Here is a 17198-nt window from a genome sequence, read left to right on the forward strand (position 1 = left end):
TTGCCTGTCCCTAGTTGCCCCTTGAGAAGGTGGGGGTGAGCTGCCTTCTCGAATCACTGCAGTCCACTGTAGGTAGGCCCACAATGCCCTTAGAGAGGGAATTTCAGGATTTTGACCCAGGAACACCAATATATTTTCAATTCAGGATGATGAGGTGAACTTGCAGGGGTTGGTGTTCCTATGTAATAGCTGCCCTTGTCCTGACTGAGGTGATCATGGGTTTGGAAGGTGCTGTCTAAGAAGCCTTGGTGAATTTCTGCAGTGCATCTCATGGATAGCCCACACTGCTGTTGCTGAGCACTAGTAGTGGATGGAGAATGTTGAAGCAGGTATTCATGTTGCTAGTCATCTAGTCTCTTCTGCATTGTCTGATTTTCTGTCTCAAGTTAACTTCTGTGAATGTTTCTTCCTCTACAGTTGGTGTTTAACAGGACTGTGATGCTGAAGGAGGATCCTGGAAAGATCTGAAGTGCTATATGTCCGTACGACACTTGAGCTCCATCCAGATGCTTCAATCTTTTACCAAACGTCATGGTGTTTTCCTGGCCTTGCTGCTACTGACAGAGTGATGGAGAAACTCACTTCTAGTTCCTTGCCCAAAAAATTCAAAATCAAAGTTCAGCGTTCAAGTTGAAGCAGTGACAACTTTTCTGCTTTCAAATGATCTACTCTTTATTAAACTCGGGTAATCAGCCCCTTCCACTCCTGCCCCTTTTGTTGACGTTGCTGAACCCTGCAGATTTAGCTCTGGCTGTGATCTGGAATGAAACTCAGACATCAAACTGCAGAAAAATGAATCAACGTAAATTGATTGTACTCTGATAAATTTTCATAGAAGTCTCAAAGATGTGAAGAAATGAAAAGGGACAGTGCTAGAAATATGCAACATGTCAGTTAGTCCCGAGATAGGTTCATTATCTTGTCAAGTATTTGGAACATTTACTCGTCTTTGGCTGAGCGCTGATGTGTGATATCCTGAACCTGTTCCGTGCTCAGCCATAACCAAGAGCAGTCAGTATGTTTGTAGCATCACAGTGCAGTGTCCCAGGGTTACCTCTGTCAGCGCCCTAAGGAGCTTGGGCACAAAGGGGACAGTTTACAGTCAGTGACTGGAGTGGCAGCTACAGATATTGCCTGTTGCAAGTTGTTTGGACACCTCAGGTATTTGGTCACACTTAACTAGAAATGTCAGAACAAGTGTGAGCTGGAAGAGAGTGCCTTGTACTGCACTCCATTTACCATTTAAACAAATGGTTTGATTCTCTTGCAGACAGAGTGCTGATGAACTCAATAAGTGAATGATTGGTCATTATTTGGGCCCCTGTGATATGCAGTGCTGGTGAGATGTCACATCTGTTTCGTCTGCAGTGGATTAGAGCACAGATTTGTCTTGGTGTCAGGGGTACAGTTAATTCATATAATTGTACCAGGCACAATTCACCCTCATGGGCAATGTCCAACCATGCCTTAAAACTAGTTTCACTGCTGACTCAAAACTAAAATAATTATTCCCGTAAAACCCGAGTAATCAAACTCTTCCTCTCTCGATCCCTCTATTTCCTCTTCACCCCCCCCCCCCCCCCCCCCCTCTGCTCTGGTGCCCTCGCCTTTCTATTTCTCTCTGTCTCCCTCTCTGTCTTCCCCATCACTTTCTATCCCTTTCTCTTTGATTACCCTGTTGGTGTACTCCCTTTCTCGCTCTCTCTGCTCTGGCTCTCGCATCCCCAGTTTACTTCCTCTGTTCAACTCAAGGTATCAGAATGACAAGGATTAATTTTGGGCTTTGTAACAGGTTTACTGAAATAAAAAGGAATTTTATGCTGCCCTCTCTATTGTAATGGTTATGATGAAATCTGCTATGAAGGGACATTTGCCTGGTGCTTTACAAAGGTGTTGTATTCTATTCTTCTGTGCAGTGCCATGTGGCAGATGCCACAGTGTCAGTGATGTTGGTGTTGGAGCTGCTGCTGCTCTGGTGCCAAAAATAATGAAGATTAGAGTAAAGCAATAAATTCTGAAATTGCTTAGCAAGTGGATCAGCTGGCGCAGAGCTGGCCTGGGCCTGCGGCCAAGAGGTTGCAGCATTTTCAAACAGTTGGGATGGCTTTCCTCCAGGATACTGACTGACTGTCATGGATTCTGCTCCAGCACTCCTGACTGATTGTATGTTGCTGTTCCTTCATCGCTGCATCACCATCCTGGAATCCTTGCCGGAATCCTTTCACCTCAGGTTGCAGCAGAGTTCAAGAAGCCAGCTGACTGGCATCATCATCTTACTAAGAATGACCAATAATTAGATTTTGCTAGGGACACTCCTGTCCTGAGATTAAGCTTTATATAACACCATGCTGTTAGATTCCTTTCCTAGCATTGCTCTTATTTTACTGTGATTTGATTACATTTTTCTTTGCGTTGCAAATCTGACCTTCACCTCACACAGTGGACCAGGCCAAAGGAAGGGAGATTGAAATGATAACCTTAGCTGGACAGAAATATTTGCATCTTTAATGCAATCCTGTGTCAAATAGCTAACAGAAGTAGATGTTCCTCAGGGGAGTGTGGCAGATAAGCCTTCATTAATATAGTTAAAAATCACACAACATCAGGTTATTGTGCAATAGGTTTGTTTGGAAGTACAAGCTTTCATTAGCTACCTGATGAAGGAGCTGAGCTCCAAAAGCTTGCACTATCAAATAAACCTGTTGGATGATAACCTGATGTGTGATTTTTAAATTTGTCCACCCCAATCCAACATCAGTACCTCCATATCATAACATAGTCAAGAAAGGCCCAAAATGGAACTGAGCTGCACTTGGAACTGGGAGTGTGGACACTGGTGAGATCAGTCTGTATCACCGGGCAAAGGAAAAGCACTGGATTGAATATGTGCTGATTCTAAACAGATGTAACTCTGGATCTTCCACCATGGCTGCCATCCGACCTCCTTTCCTTGGAGATAGATGAGAATCTATTTATCCTGCAGTCAGAATACACAGACACAGTCTCTGCTGCAAAAGGCAAGGTGAAAAAAACTCAGTCCAATAGAAACAGAAGAGAATTTCACAGCCACCCAGAACCTCTCCAGAAATGTTAACGGAACAGTTTCCTGAGTTTGTTTTGACAGTCGAATGCCCAGATTAGTAACATTGTGTTCACTGACCTTGCCTAAAACAGCCCAAACTTCTAGAATCCCTTGGAGCCCCAATCACCAGGTTCAAGGAGAAACTTTGAATATTTTAAGCCATGACTGATTTGCAGGACTATGAGGAAACCTGGAGAGTGGGGCTATCTGTGTTGCTGTAGCAGAGAATGAGCACAGACACAATGGGCAACATGCCTGCTGTTGTGTAGCCAGTCTGAGATTCTGTCATTTAAAGTCAGTATGAATCTTGCCCTGTGCACACTCCATCTACACCTCAAACATGAAACGCCAAGAGATACTGAATTTCTCATTCTTGCTCTCACTACAACCACCTTTTCCAGCCATTAGCTTCTCTGCTACATCCATGTTTTTATTTTTCTAAACTTCAGTGGGAGACATGGCCAGTCTCCCACATTCCATCTTTTCCACATCTATCAGCTTGAAGTCATTCAGAATTTTGCAGCCCATATCTTAACTTACAGTAAGCCATATTGAGCCATTGTTGACTTCTGCCTCCCGGTTAAGCAATATCTTGATTTTCAGATTCTCATCCCTGTTTAATGATTGGCATGGCCTCATCCCTTCATGTTTTCGTAATCTCCTCTAGTCCCACAGCCCTTCAAAGTACCTGCACTCCTCTGATACTGGCCTTCTAATCCTCCCTGATTTTGATGGGTGCTGTTTCAGTGTCGAAGAGTGTGGTGCTGGAAAAGCACAGCTAGTCAGGCAGAATCCAAGGAGCAGGAGAGTCCCTATTTAGGATGAGGTCTAATTGAGTGATGACCTGTTCCAGCTCAGCAAAGAAACCATGGAATCGACATCAGTCCTTACACTGAATACAGTTCCTTTGCCAGTAATCCCAACCCCTCTCCCAAGCACTTGTCATGAACTTTGTGGACGGCACGGTGGCACAGTGGTTAGCACTGCTGCCTCACAGCGCCAGAGACCCGGGTTCAATTCCCGCCTCAGGCGACTGTCTGTGTGGAGTTTGCACGTTCTCCCCGTGTCTGCGTGGGTTTCCTCCGGGTGCTCCGGTTTCCTCCCACAGTCCAAAGATGTGCAGGTCAGGTGAATTGGCCAAGCTAAATTTCCCATAGTGTTAGGTAAGGGGTAAATGTAGGGGTATGGGTGGGTTGCGCTTCGGCGGGTCGGTGTGGACTTGTTGGGCCGAAGGGCCTGTTTCCACACTGTAAGTAATCTAATCTAATCTAAACTCTGATGTGAAGTCTTGTTGAATCAAGTGAAACGAAATTGACTTGTGTAGATCAGTCATGATTTACTGGAATAGACCGTATGGCATAGGAGCAGAAATTAGACCATTCGGCTCATCGAGTATGTTCTGCCTTTCAATCATGGCTGATATGTTTCTCAACCCTATTCTCCTGCTTTCTCCCTGTAACCCTTGATCTTTTTAGATTCCCTACAGTATGGAAGCAGGCCCTTCATCCCAACAAGTCCACACTGACCTTCTGAAGAATAACCCACCCAGATCCATTCCTGTACCTTATGTTTACCCCTGACTAATGTACTTAACACTTTGGGCAATTTAGCATGGCCAATTCACCTGACCTGCACATCTTTGGAACCCGGAGGAAACCCACACAGACACTGGGAGAATGTGCAAACTCCACACAGACAGTTGCCTGAGGTGGGAATCAAACCTGGGTCCCTGGTGCTGTGAGGCAGCAGTGCTAACCACTGAGCCACCGTGCTGCCCTCTTGATCTTGACAATTAACCTATCTATCTCTGTCTTAATTATATTCCATGACCTGGCCTCCAGAGCCTACTGTGGCAGTGAATTCCATAGATTCACCACTCTTGGCTGAAGAAGTTTCTCCTTATCTCCATTCTAAAAGGTCTTCCCTTTACTTTAGGCTGTGCCCTCGAGTCCTAGTCCTTCCAACCAATGGAAACATCTTCCCAACATCTACCCTGTCCAGGCCATTCAGTATTCTGTAAGTTTCAATTAATTCTTCACCATGGATCCCAGGATTGTACCCATGACTGAAGTTAGGCTAATATCTTTCCCCTCTCACCCTAAACCTATGCCCTCTAGTTATGGACTCCCTGACCCCAGGGAAAAGACTTTGCCTATTTATCCTATCCATGCCCCTCATGATTTTGTAAACCTCTATCAGACAGGTAAACTGGGACTTTGAGGAATTTGATTAAATATTTCACTTTTGTGATGATCCTCTGCTGTGGCTTGTATCAATGTACTTTCTGAAGTGAGTGGTGACAGAGCCATATGCGTAACAAGAAACAGAACACAAACTGTAATAGACTTTACTGTTGTGTAATTGCAGTGTTAGCAGTTGCTGCTCCCAAACTGTTCATAAGAGTTATTTTTTGTTGGTAGTAATCCTTGGTGAAAAGTTCTTGCTTTTTTATAGCGGCTTTCACAATCCAGGTATTTGAATTTTGGGAGAAGTTTTACAACCAGTCATGTATGTTTTAAAATCCAGTCATCGATGCAATTTAGGAAACACAGGAGCAATTTGTACACAGCAAGATTCCACAAACAGTAGTGAAACAGTAGGTGAACAATGGGTTACCTTCAAAGGAGAGGTATTTTGGGCATAATCAAGGTATATTTCCTGGAAAAGGATTAACAAACCCTGAGCTTTTTGGATGATAAGAGAGATTGAAAATAAGATAGAAGAGACTGTGTGCTTATGATAGATGTCAGATAAAAAATTCAACTTAAGAACGAGACTAAATGTAGAATATTCAGAGGGGAGGTGGAAAATCAAATTAGAGAAGCAAAGGTGGACAGTGAAATAAGACAGCACGGTGGCACAGTGGTTAGCACTGCTGCCTCACAGCGCCTGAGACCCGGGTTCAATTCCTGCCTCAGGTGACTGACTGTGTGGAGTTTGCACATTCTCCCCGTGTCTGCGTGGGTTTCCTCCGGGTGCTCCGGTTTCCTCCCACAGTCCAAAGATGTGCAGGTCAGGTGAATTGGCCATGCTAAATTGCCCGTAGTGTTAGGTAAGGGGTAAATGTAGGGGTATGGGTGGGTTGTGCTTCGGCGGGTCGGTGTGGACTTGTTGGGCCGAAGGGCCTGTTTCCACACTGTAATGTAATCTAATCTAAAAAAAACTACCTGCCAGTACAAATGAGAATCCCAAAATCTCCTATGTATGTAAGTAGTAAAAGGACAATAAAAGGAAGAGGGGAGCTGATTAAGGATGAAAATGGGGGCTTATATATTGAGGCAAAGGGGTGGCTTGCCTGTTAAGTTAATACTTTGCAACTATTGAGTTTTAAGAAGATTTGTACCTCAGGTTTTTTGTCTGCTTGTTTGGTTTGTTACTGAGAATAAACCCAATGCACAGAATGTGACAAACTGCAATTCCTAGATGTCACAGTCGAGCGAACAGCCAATGGGGAACTTCAAACCAGCGTCCACAGGAAAACAACACACATGGACCAAATATTGAACTACAGAAGCAATCATCCCAACATCCACAAATGAAGCTGCATCGGAACATTATTTCAGTGAGCCACCACACACTGCAGCACAGAGGAACTATGCAGAGCAGAGGAAAATCACCTATACCATGTATTCAAAAAGAATGGGTACCCAGTGACACAGTCCACCGATATCTCAGCAACAAATCCAAACAAGCAGACAAAACCCATCCAGAAAGCCTAGCCACTCTCCCCTACATCAAAGACATCTCTGAAATGACTGCCAGACCACTCTGACCCCTTGGCATCATGGTAGCCCACAAACCCACCAACACACTAAAACAATAGCTAATGAACTTGAAAGACTCTATACAGACAACAAGCAAAACTAATGTCATTTACAAAATACCGTGCAAGGACTGTAACAAACACTACATTGAACAAACAGGCAGAAAACTAGCCACCAGGATACATGAGCACCAACTAGCCACAAAACAACATAACCCTCTCTCACTAGTATCCTTACATACAGACTGGGACAACACATCAATCCTAGGACAAACCAAACAAAGACAAGAGTTGCAAGAAGCATGGCATTCCAACCGGAATTCTATCAACAAACACATTGAGTTAGACCCCATCTACCAGCCCCTGAGAAAAGGGACAGGAAGTGACTTCACCACAGGAAATGACATCACCAACCCAAACATATAAATAGAAGGCAGGAATTTTCAGCATTGCTTCACCTGAGGCCCACTGAAGATGTTACCTAGTAGGGTCCGAAACATCTGGAAATGAACCTTGCAACTCAGCAAGCAAACCTACATCCTAAACTTTGCATCTATGTTTAGCAAAGAAGATGCTACTCAGTCCATGGTGCAAGGTGGTAATTCAGACAATTCAGGGTCTTAAACTGAGAAGTAAGAGAATCACAAAGTCATGATGCTTCTCAAGAAATTGGATTTGATACTTCTTCGAGTTAATACTGGCATCAGGTTTCTTTGGATTAAAAACAGCCTAGCAAAAAGGTGGGGTGGGGAGGGGAGGGGGTGGTGAAACAACCTACCAGGGGAAAGCCACAGCAGCCAGGTTTCTGGCACTCAACCTGGCTCTGGACTCAGAAGGGAAGGGGGTAGAATAGGAGAGCGATAGGACATTCAGTTGGAGAGATGCAGACAGCAGATACTGTGCTTGCGAGTGAGACTCCCGAATGGTATGTTGCCTCCTGTGTACCAGGGTTAGGGATGTCTCTGATCGAATTTACAGTATTCTTGAGGGGGAGGGAGAGCAGCCAGAAGTCATGGTACACATTGGTACCAATAACATAGGTAGGGAAAAGGAGGAGGACCTGAAAAGACAATATAAGGAGTTAAGTTGGAAGCTAGAAGGCAGGACGAGCAGAGCAGTAATCTCAGAATTGCTACCGGTGCCACGTGCTAGTGAGGCTAGGAATAGAGAGCAAGTGCAGATGAATATATGGCTGCAGGGCTGGTGTAGGAGGGAGGGCTTCAAATATGTGGATCATTGGGATACCTTCTGGGGAAGGTTGGACCTGTACAAGAAGGGCGGTTTGTACCTTCCAAAATGCATCACCTCGCATTTGTCCAGATTGAAATCCATCTGCCATTTCTCTGCCTAACTCTCCAATCTATCTATATTCTGCTGCATTCTCTGATAGTCCCCTTCACTATCTGCTATTCCACCAATCTTAGTGTCATCTGCAAACTTGCTCATGAAGCATCCTAAACCTTCCTCCAAATCATTTATGAATATCACAAACAACAGTGGTCCCAGCACGGATCCCTGTGGGACACCACTGGTCACAAGTCTCCAATTTGAGAAGCTCCCTTCCACTACTACTCTGTCTCCTGTTGCCCAGCCAGCTCTCTATCCATCTCGCTAGAACACCCTTGGATCCCATGCGACTTCACCTTCTTCATAAGCCTACCATGGGGAACCTTATCAAACACCTTACTAAAGTCCGTGTATGTGATATCTACATCCCTTCCCTCATCAATCAACTTTGTCACCTCCTCAAAGAATTCTATTAGGTTGTAAGTCATGACCTTCTCTGCACAAAACCATGCTGCCTATTAATTACTAGGGGTCACGAGTTCAAAGTGAGAGGGGAAAATTTTAGGGGAGCTTTACGTGCAAGGCTCTTCATTCAGACGGTGGTGGGTGCCTGGAATGCGTTGCCAGTGGAGGTGGTAGGGGTGGGAACAATAGCGTCATTTAAGATGTATTTAGATAGATACATGAGTAGGCAGGGAGCAGAGGGATACAGATCCTTCAAAAATAGGAAGCAGGTTTAGATAGAGGATCTGGATTGGAGGGCCAAAAGGCCTGTTCCTGTGCTGTAATGTTCTTTGTTCTTTGTACCTCTACTGGATGGCACCAGTATCCTGAACGGGAGGTTTGATAGAGCTCGTCAGGAGGCTTTAAACAAGATTGGCAAGGATGGTGAGGGGGGTGGTGGAAATCTGAGCTATCGATCAGATGATGGAGTAGGTAGTGAACAGCCAGATACAGCGTGTAGAGAGTCTGTGAGGAGGGATAGGCACTTGATAGGGCAAAGGTGCAGTCAGTGTGATGGGTTGAAGTGTGTCTATTTTAATGCAAGAACTACCTGGAATAAGGGTGATGAACTCAGAGCATGGATCAGTACTTGGAATTGTAATGTAGTGGCCCATTGTGGGCGGCACGGTAGCACAGTGGTTAGCACTGCTGCCTCACAGCGCCAGAGACCCGGGTTCAATTCCCGCCTCAGGCGACTGACTGTGTGGAGTTTGCACATTCTCCCCGTGTCTGCGTGGGTTTCCTCCGGGTGCTCCGGTTTCCTCCCACAGTCCAAAGATGTGCAGGTCAGGTGAATTGGCCATGCTAAATTGCCCGTAGTGTTAGGTAAGGGGTAAATGTAAGGGTATGGGTGGGTTGTGCTTCGGTGGGGCGGTGTGGACTTGTTCGGCCGAAGGGCCTGTTTCCACACTGTAAGTAATCTAATCTAATCTAATTACAGAGACCTGGACATCACAGGGGTAGGAATGGTTGTTGGATGTTCCAGAGTTTCAAAAGGAATTGGGACGATGGTGTGGTAAAAGAGGTGGAGGAGTGGCATTGCTAATCAGGGATAGTATCACAGCTGAAAAATGTGTTGCTGGAAAAGCGCAGCAGGTCAGGCAGCATCCAAGGAGCAGGAGAATCAACGTTTCGGGCATAAGCCTTTCTTCAGGAATGAGCTTATGCCCGAAACATCGATTCTCCTGCTCCTTTGATGCTGCCTGACCTGCTGCACTTTTCCAGCAACACATTTTTCAGCTCTGATCTCCAGCATCTGCAGTCCTCACTTTCTCATAGTATCACAGCTGCAAGAAAGGGAAGTGGTCGCGGAGAGTTTGTCTATAGAGTCAGTATGTGTGGAAGTCAGAAACAGAAAAGGCGCAGTCACTTTATTGGGAGTTTTTTACAGATAGGGTGAAGGAACCTTGGATGACAAGGGATGTGGAACATCTAGTCAAGAGGAAGAAGGAAGCTTACTTAAGGTTGAGGAGGCAAGGATCAGACAGGGCTTTAGACGGTTACAAGATAGCCAGGAAGGAACTGAAGAATGGGCTTGGGAGAGTTAGAATGGGGCATGAAAAAGCTTTAGCGGGTAGGATTAACGAAAACCTTAGGGCATTTTACATTTATGTGAGGAATAAGAGGATGGACAGAGTGAGGGTAGGGCTGGTCAGGGATAGTGGAGATAACTTGCGCCTGGAGTCAGAGGAAGGAGGGAGGTCCTTAATGAATATTTTGCTTCAGTATTCACTACTGAGAGGGAATGACATTTATGGGGACAGTGTGAAACAGGCTGATGTCTTGAACAGGTTGATGTTAGGAAGGAGGATGTGCTAAAAACTTTGGAAAACATAAGGATTGATAAACTTCCTGGGCCAGATGGGATATACCGTAGGATACTACAGGAAGAGAGGGAGGAGATTGCTGCGCCTTTGGTGATGATATTTGCATCCTCACTGTCCACTGAAGTAGTGCCAGATAATTGGACGATGGCAAATAGCGTTACAGAGTAATAGAGATGTACACCATGGAAACAGACCCTTTGGTCCAACCCATCCATGTCGACCAGATAGTCCCACCTGCCAGCACCCGGCCCATATCCCTCCAAACCCTTCCTATTCATATACCCATCCAAATGCCTCTTAAATGTTGCAATTGTACCAGCCTCTGCCACTTCCTCTGGCAGCTAATTCCATACACATACCACCCTTTGCATGAAAAAGTTGCCCTTTAGGTCTCTTTTATATCTTTGCCCCCTCACGCTAAACCTATGCCCTCTAGTTCTGGACTCCCCCAATCCAGGAAAAAGACTTTGTGTACTCACCCTATCCATGCCCCTCATGATTTTATAAACCTCTATAAGGTCATCCCTCAACACCCCACTCCTCAGGGAAAACAGCCCCAGCCTGTTCAGCCTCTCCTTGTAGCTCAAATCCTCCAACCCTGGCAACATCCTTGTCAATCTTTTCTGAACCCTTTCAAGTTTCACAACATCTTTCCGATAGGAAGGAGACCAGTGGTTAGCACTGCTGCCTCACAGCGCCAGAGACCCGGGTTCAATTCTTGCCTCAGGCGACTGTGTGGAGTTTGCACATTCTCCCCGTGTCTATGTGGGTTTCCTCCAGGTGCTCCGGTTTCCTCCCACAGTCCAAATATGTGCAGGTTAGGTGAATTGACCATGCTAAATTGCCGTAGTGCTCGGTGCAGGGGTAAATGTAGGGGAATGGATCTGGTTTGGGTGCGCTTCGGCAGGTCGGTATGGACTTGTTGGGCCGAAGGGCCTGTTTCCACACTGTAAGTAATCTAATTAAAAAAAACAATTGATGCAATATTCCAACAGTGGCCTAACCAATGTCCTGTACTCAATACTCTGACCAATAAAGGAAAGCATACCAAACGCCTTCTTCACTATCCTATCTACCTGCAACTCCACTTTCAAAGAGCTATGAACCCGCAATCCAAGGTCTCTTTGTTCAGCAACACTCCCTAGGACCTTACCATTGAGTGTATAAGTCTCACTAAGATTTACTTTCCTAAAATGCAGCACCTCGCATTTATCTGAATTAAACTTCATCTGCCACTTCTCAGCCCATTCCCTTATTCAAGAAAGGGACTAGGGTTAATCCTGGGAATTACAGGCCAGTCAGTCTTACATCAGTGGTGGGCAAACTTTGGAGAGGACTCTGAGCGACAAGATTTATGATTAATTGGAAAACTATAGTTTAGTTAGAGATAGTCAGCATGGCTCTGTGAGGGGCAGGTCATGCCTCACAAACCTTATTTAATTCTTTGAGGATGTGACAAAACACATTGATCAAGATAGTGCAGTGGATGTGGTGTACATTAATTTTAGCAAGGCATTTAATAAGGTAGGTTCATTCAGAAAGTAAGGAGGCATGGGATACAGGGAAATCTGGCTGTCTGGGTACAGAATTGGCTGGCCCATAGAAGACACAAGATGGTGGTAGATGGAAAGTATTCAGCCTGGAGCTCAGTGACCAGTGATGTTCCGCAGGGATCTGTTCTGGGACCTCTGCTCTTTGTGACTTTTATAAATGACTTGGATGAGGAAGTGGAAGGGTGGGTTATAAAGTTTGCTGATGACACAAAGGTTGGTGGAGTGGCGGATAGTGTGGAGGGCTGTTGTAGGTTGCAACAGGACACTGATGGGATGCAAAACTTAAGAGTCTAGATTAGAGTGGAAAATCACAGCCGGTCAGGCAGCATCCAAGGAGCAGGAAAATCGACGTTTCGGGCAAAAGCCCTTCATGGATGCAGAACTGGGCTGAGACGTAGCAGATGGAGTTCAACCTGGAAAACTGTGAAGTGATTCACTTTGGAAAGTCAAATTTGATTGCAGAATACAGGCTTAAAGACAGGATTCTTGGCAGTGTGGAGGAACAGAGGGATCTTGGGGTCCATGTCCATAGATCCCTCAACGTTGTCACCCAAATTGACAGGATTGTTAAGAAGGCATACGGTGTGCTGGCTTTTATTAGGAGGGGGATTGAGTTTAAGAGCCACAAGGTTTTGTTGAAGCTCTATAGAGCCCTGGTGAGACCACGTTTGGAATATTGTGTTCAATTCTGGTCACCTCATTATAGGAAAGATGTGGACGCTTTATGGAGGGTGCAGGGTAGATTTACCAGGATGCTGCCTGGACTGGAGAAAGGTTGAGGGAGCTTGGGCCTTTCTCATTGGAGCAAAGAAGGATGAGAGGTGACTTGATAGAGGGGTACAAGATGGTGAAAGGCACTGATAGAGTGGATAGCCAGAGAATTTTTCCATTGGTGGAAATGGCTATCATGAGGGGGTATAATTTTAAAGTAATTGGAGGAAGGTTATGGGGAGATGTCAGAGGTCAGTTATTTACTCAGAGTGGTGAGTGTGTGGAATGCACTGTCAGCAGTGGTAGTAGAGTCACATACATTAGGGACATTTAAGTGACTCTTGGATAGGCTTGTGGAAGTTAGTACAATGAAAGATATGTAGGTTAGTCTGATCTTAGAGTAGGATAGAAGGCTGGCTCAACTTCGAGGGCTGAAGGGCCTGTACTGTTCTATGTTCTAACAACTTTTACAATTAACTCGAAGTTTGTCTCAGACCCGAAGGGGCAGTTGCACTCCAACCTCTGGAATAGAATATAGATGGGTTGATCAGTGGTAAATGGAATTCCATCTGGTAAATGTGAAGTGATGTACTTGGACAGACAAGACAAGGGAATACATGAGGAAAGGTCAGATCCTGGGAAAGCAATGAAGATTAGAGGAGCTTTGGTGTACATGCCCATTGGTCCCCTAAGATATCATGACAGTTAGACATTGATGTTAGGGAGGCAGATGGGATACTTGCCTTTATTAACTGAAACAGAGAGTTTAAGAACAGGTATGTGATGCTGAAACTGTATTAAATGGTTGTTAGGCCACGGCTAAAGTGTTGTGTGTAGTGCTGGAATCCACTTTATACGAAGGATGTGGTAGCACTGGAGAAGGTGCAGAGGAGATTAACCAGGATGTTGCCTGCACTGGAGAGTTTCAGTGATGAAGAGAGGTTGGACAGGCTGGGGTTGTTTTCTTTTGAGCAGGGGAGACAGACTGCAATGTGTAAAAACATGAGGGGCATAGACAGGAAGAAACTTTCCCTTGGTGGAGGGATCAATCACCAGAGGTCATTGATTAGAGACAGGAGGTTTAAAGGAGATGTGAGGAAAATCATTTCACCCAGAGGGTGGTGGGAATCTGGAACTCACTGCCTGTAAGGCTGGGAGAGGCTGAAACCTTCATCACACTGAAGAAGGATTTAGATATGCACTTGTGATGTCAAGATATCCAAGGCGTTTGGTTAAGTGCTGGAAAATAGTTTTAGAATATTTGGTGGTTGCTTTTGACTGGTTTGAACTCAATGGGTCAAAGGGCCTTTTTCTATGCTGTAGACCTGTCACTCTAAGCCTGCACATCAGGATCGCTCTCTCTCCTTCTGTATGAGTGAAAGAAAACAAACGTTGAAAGATTTTGAAAAGAACTTTTAACTCAACCAAATACTTAGGTCCAAAAGGAGGATCACTACAGTCAACATCGTGATACTGTCACCAAACACTGAAAGAATTAAGAGAAAGTCACCTCTTGTAGTTTGGACTCTTGAAGCACAAAGTCTTTGTGTACGTTTTTGTGTACGTTTTCCACTGATGATGTTCCTGCAAAGCTGTCTGTCTTATTATAGAGTCATACAGCACAGAAACAACTCCTTCCGTCCAACTCATCCATGCTGACCAGGTTTCCCAAATAAAATTTGTCCCATTTGTCTGTGTTTGTCCCATATCGCTCTAAACCTTTCCTATTCATGTACATGTCCAAATGTCTTTTAAATGTGGTAACTATATCTGCATCCTTTGGCAGTTCATTCCACAAATGAACCATCCTCTATGTGAAAAGGTTGCCCCTCAGGCCCCTTTTAATTCTATACTCTCTAGTTTTGAATTCCCCTAACCTAGGGAAAGGACTTTTGCTATTCATCTTATCTATGATTTGGAGATGCCAGTGTTGGACTGAGGTGTACAAAATTAAAAATCACACAAAACCATTGCTTCCAAATAAACCTGTTGGACTATAACCTGGTGTTGTGTGATTTTTAACTTTGTACATCTTATCTATGCCCTTCATGATGTTATAAGCCTCTATAAACTCACCCCTCAGCCTCTGATGCTTCAGGAAAAAAAATGTCCGAGCCTCTCTATGTAACTCAAACCCTCCAGTCCTAGCAACACCCTTATGAATCTTTTCTGAATCCTTTCCAATTTAATAATATCCTTCCTGTAGCAGGACAACCAGAACTGTACGCAGTAGTCCAAAAGTGGCCTCACCAAGGTCTTGTACAACCTCAACATGACATTCCAACTCTTGTACTCAATGTTCTGACCAGTGAAGGCAGGCGTGCCAAACGCCACCTTCACCACCCTGTCTACCTGTGATGCCACTTTCAGGTAACTATGCACCTGTGTCCCTAGGTCTCTCTGTTGGACACATTCCACAGGGCCCTATCATTAACTGTAGAAGTCCTGCCCTGGTTTGCCTTACAAAAATGCAACACCTCACATTTATCTAAATTAAACTCCATCTGTCACTCCATGGCCCACTGGTTTCATCCATAAACTTAGTAATCATGCTTCTCTATTCTAATCCAAATTGTTTGACAAACAATGTGAATGACAAACTAATGTCTGTTTGGATTTAAAGGGGATATAGTTTAAGTTTGAATATTATTAATTAATAATCCAATTGCCACTTGTTAAAGGATAACCTTCTTAGCTGGCGATTTGATGGTGCAGTGGACTTGTGATCCTGAATGTCAGGCTAATGTCCTGAGGGGATGGGTAAATTCCCACCAAGGCAGATTCTGAAATTTGAATTTTACAAAAATCTGGAACTAAAAGCCAACCAATTGGCAGCCGTGTTGACACTGTGTAATGTTATAAAATCCCAACTGGTTCACTTTTTTTCATATCAAATTGCAGAACAGGCTCTAGGAGCTGAATTGCCTACTCCTGCTCCGAGTTCTTATATTCTTATAATTGATCATTTTGTTTCTTGGTTATTGTTGAAATCTGGTGCGAGTTTCTTCAACCTTAGATAGTGGTAAAGTAAATATAGTACTATATATACTTGTGTAAAAGTCAAATCTTTTAGATTTCTTTAAAGATTCAATTTATAGGGTTGACTAATACATGGATACCAGTTTTGAGGGGCTGAAATTGATGCCGCAGTTCAAAATACCATATTATTAGCAGAAGTTGATTTGATTGCACAACTAAACACAAGTAAAGAAGAAAAACACAATGAATTATGGTAAAGGTAATTACCAGATAAAAGCAAGAGAAACAAGAATGAATTATGGGTAGGAAATTTTATTTATACATACTGGTACGAAAACTTAACATGTCAAAGATGTGTTGAAATCCTGCAAAATCACACTGCTCAACACCGTCATGGCCTGGTCTAATGGCACACTTAAAATGCAACATTTATTAAATTCTGAATGTGTAAGTGTCTTGAAGTTTCCCGCCAAATTCTTCACTTTCTCTCCCATTTACTTTTGTATGTTATGAACCTCAGCAACATTAACAAACTTGTCAAAGAACTAAAGATATATGTCGCTATCTCACTTTTATTTAGCTATAATGGTACAATTAAAATAATTAACTTTTTAATGATTTGGAGATGCCGATGCTGGACTGGGGTGTACATTGTAACATTGTAAGACACGGTATTTATAGCAAATGTTTACAGTGTGATGTAACTGAAATTATATATGGAAAAAGACCTGGATTGTTTGTTAAGTCTCTCATCTTTTAGAATGACCATGTTGGTTTCAGTTCTTTCTTATGTAAATCGCAAAACTTTTTTAAAAAGTTACATTCTCAAGTGAACCTAAATAATTGGTGTCATGTCAGCCCAGATAACGTATTGAAGGTGTGAGCTTCCCTCTGTGAGGCTGTCTGTGCCACAATGGTAAGACTGATTCTGATCTAAAAAAACGGATTTACAGAATTTTTTTTCCTAAAGTGTGGAAGCAGGCCCTTCGGCCCAACAAGTCCCCACCAACCCTCCAAAGAGTAACCTACCCAGCCCCATTTCCCTCTGACTAATGCACCTAACACTATGGACAATTTAGCATGGCCAATTCACCTGCCCTGCACATCTTTGGAATGTGAGAGGAAACGGAGTACCCGGAGGAAACCCATGCAGACATGGGGAGAATGTGCAAACTCCACACAGCCAGTTACCTAAGGGTGGAATTGAACCACTGAGTCACCGTGCCACCCCAATCTTACATGGATTGATGCAGTTTTTGAGCAAAGTAAAATTTAATTCTGCAAGTACAAATTCACCCACAAACTTATATGTGTATGTGTGCATGTGGGTGTGTGTGTGTGTGGAGGGGATGTTTATGAGTGTCTGTGAGAGATTATGTGTATGTGTGTGAGTGTAAAAGGGTATAAGTCTATGAGAGGGTATGTGTGGGAGTGTATGTGTGAGCGTATGAGAGAGGGTCTGCGTGCATGTGTGTGTGTTGGGGATGGGGATG

The 17198-nt window shown here is 44.1% G+C and overlaps 1 protein-coding gene across 1 annotated transcript in view; it reads left to right on the plus strand.

Annotated features, from left to right (window-relative positions):
• Positions 1-1825, plus strand: part of qars1 (glutaminyl-tRNA synthetase 1) — a 77055-nt gene extending 75230 nt beyond the window's left edge. Inside the window, exon 24 of the mRNA XM_087994020.1 lies at positions 418-1825. Coding sequence (XP_087850146.1) covers positions 418-468 — 51 coding nt within the window. The 3' untranslated portion in view covers positions 469-1825. The remainder of the gene's footprint in view (positions 1-417) is intronic.
• The last annotated feature ends 15373 nt before the right edge of the window (positions 1826-17198 follow it).

The sequence above is a fragment of the Chiloscyllium plagiosum genome, unplaced genomic scaffold (assembly GCF_037043375.1).
Source record: "Chiloscyllium plagiosum isolate Xiang-an unplaced genomic scaffold, Cpla_swu_hap1 HiC_scaffold_14, whole genome shotgun sequence".
NCBI classification, from domain to species: domain Eukaryota; kingdom Metazoa; phylum Chordata; class Chondrichthyes; order Orectolobiformes; family Hemiscylliidae; genus Chiloscyllium; species Chiloscyllium plagiosum.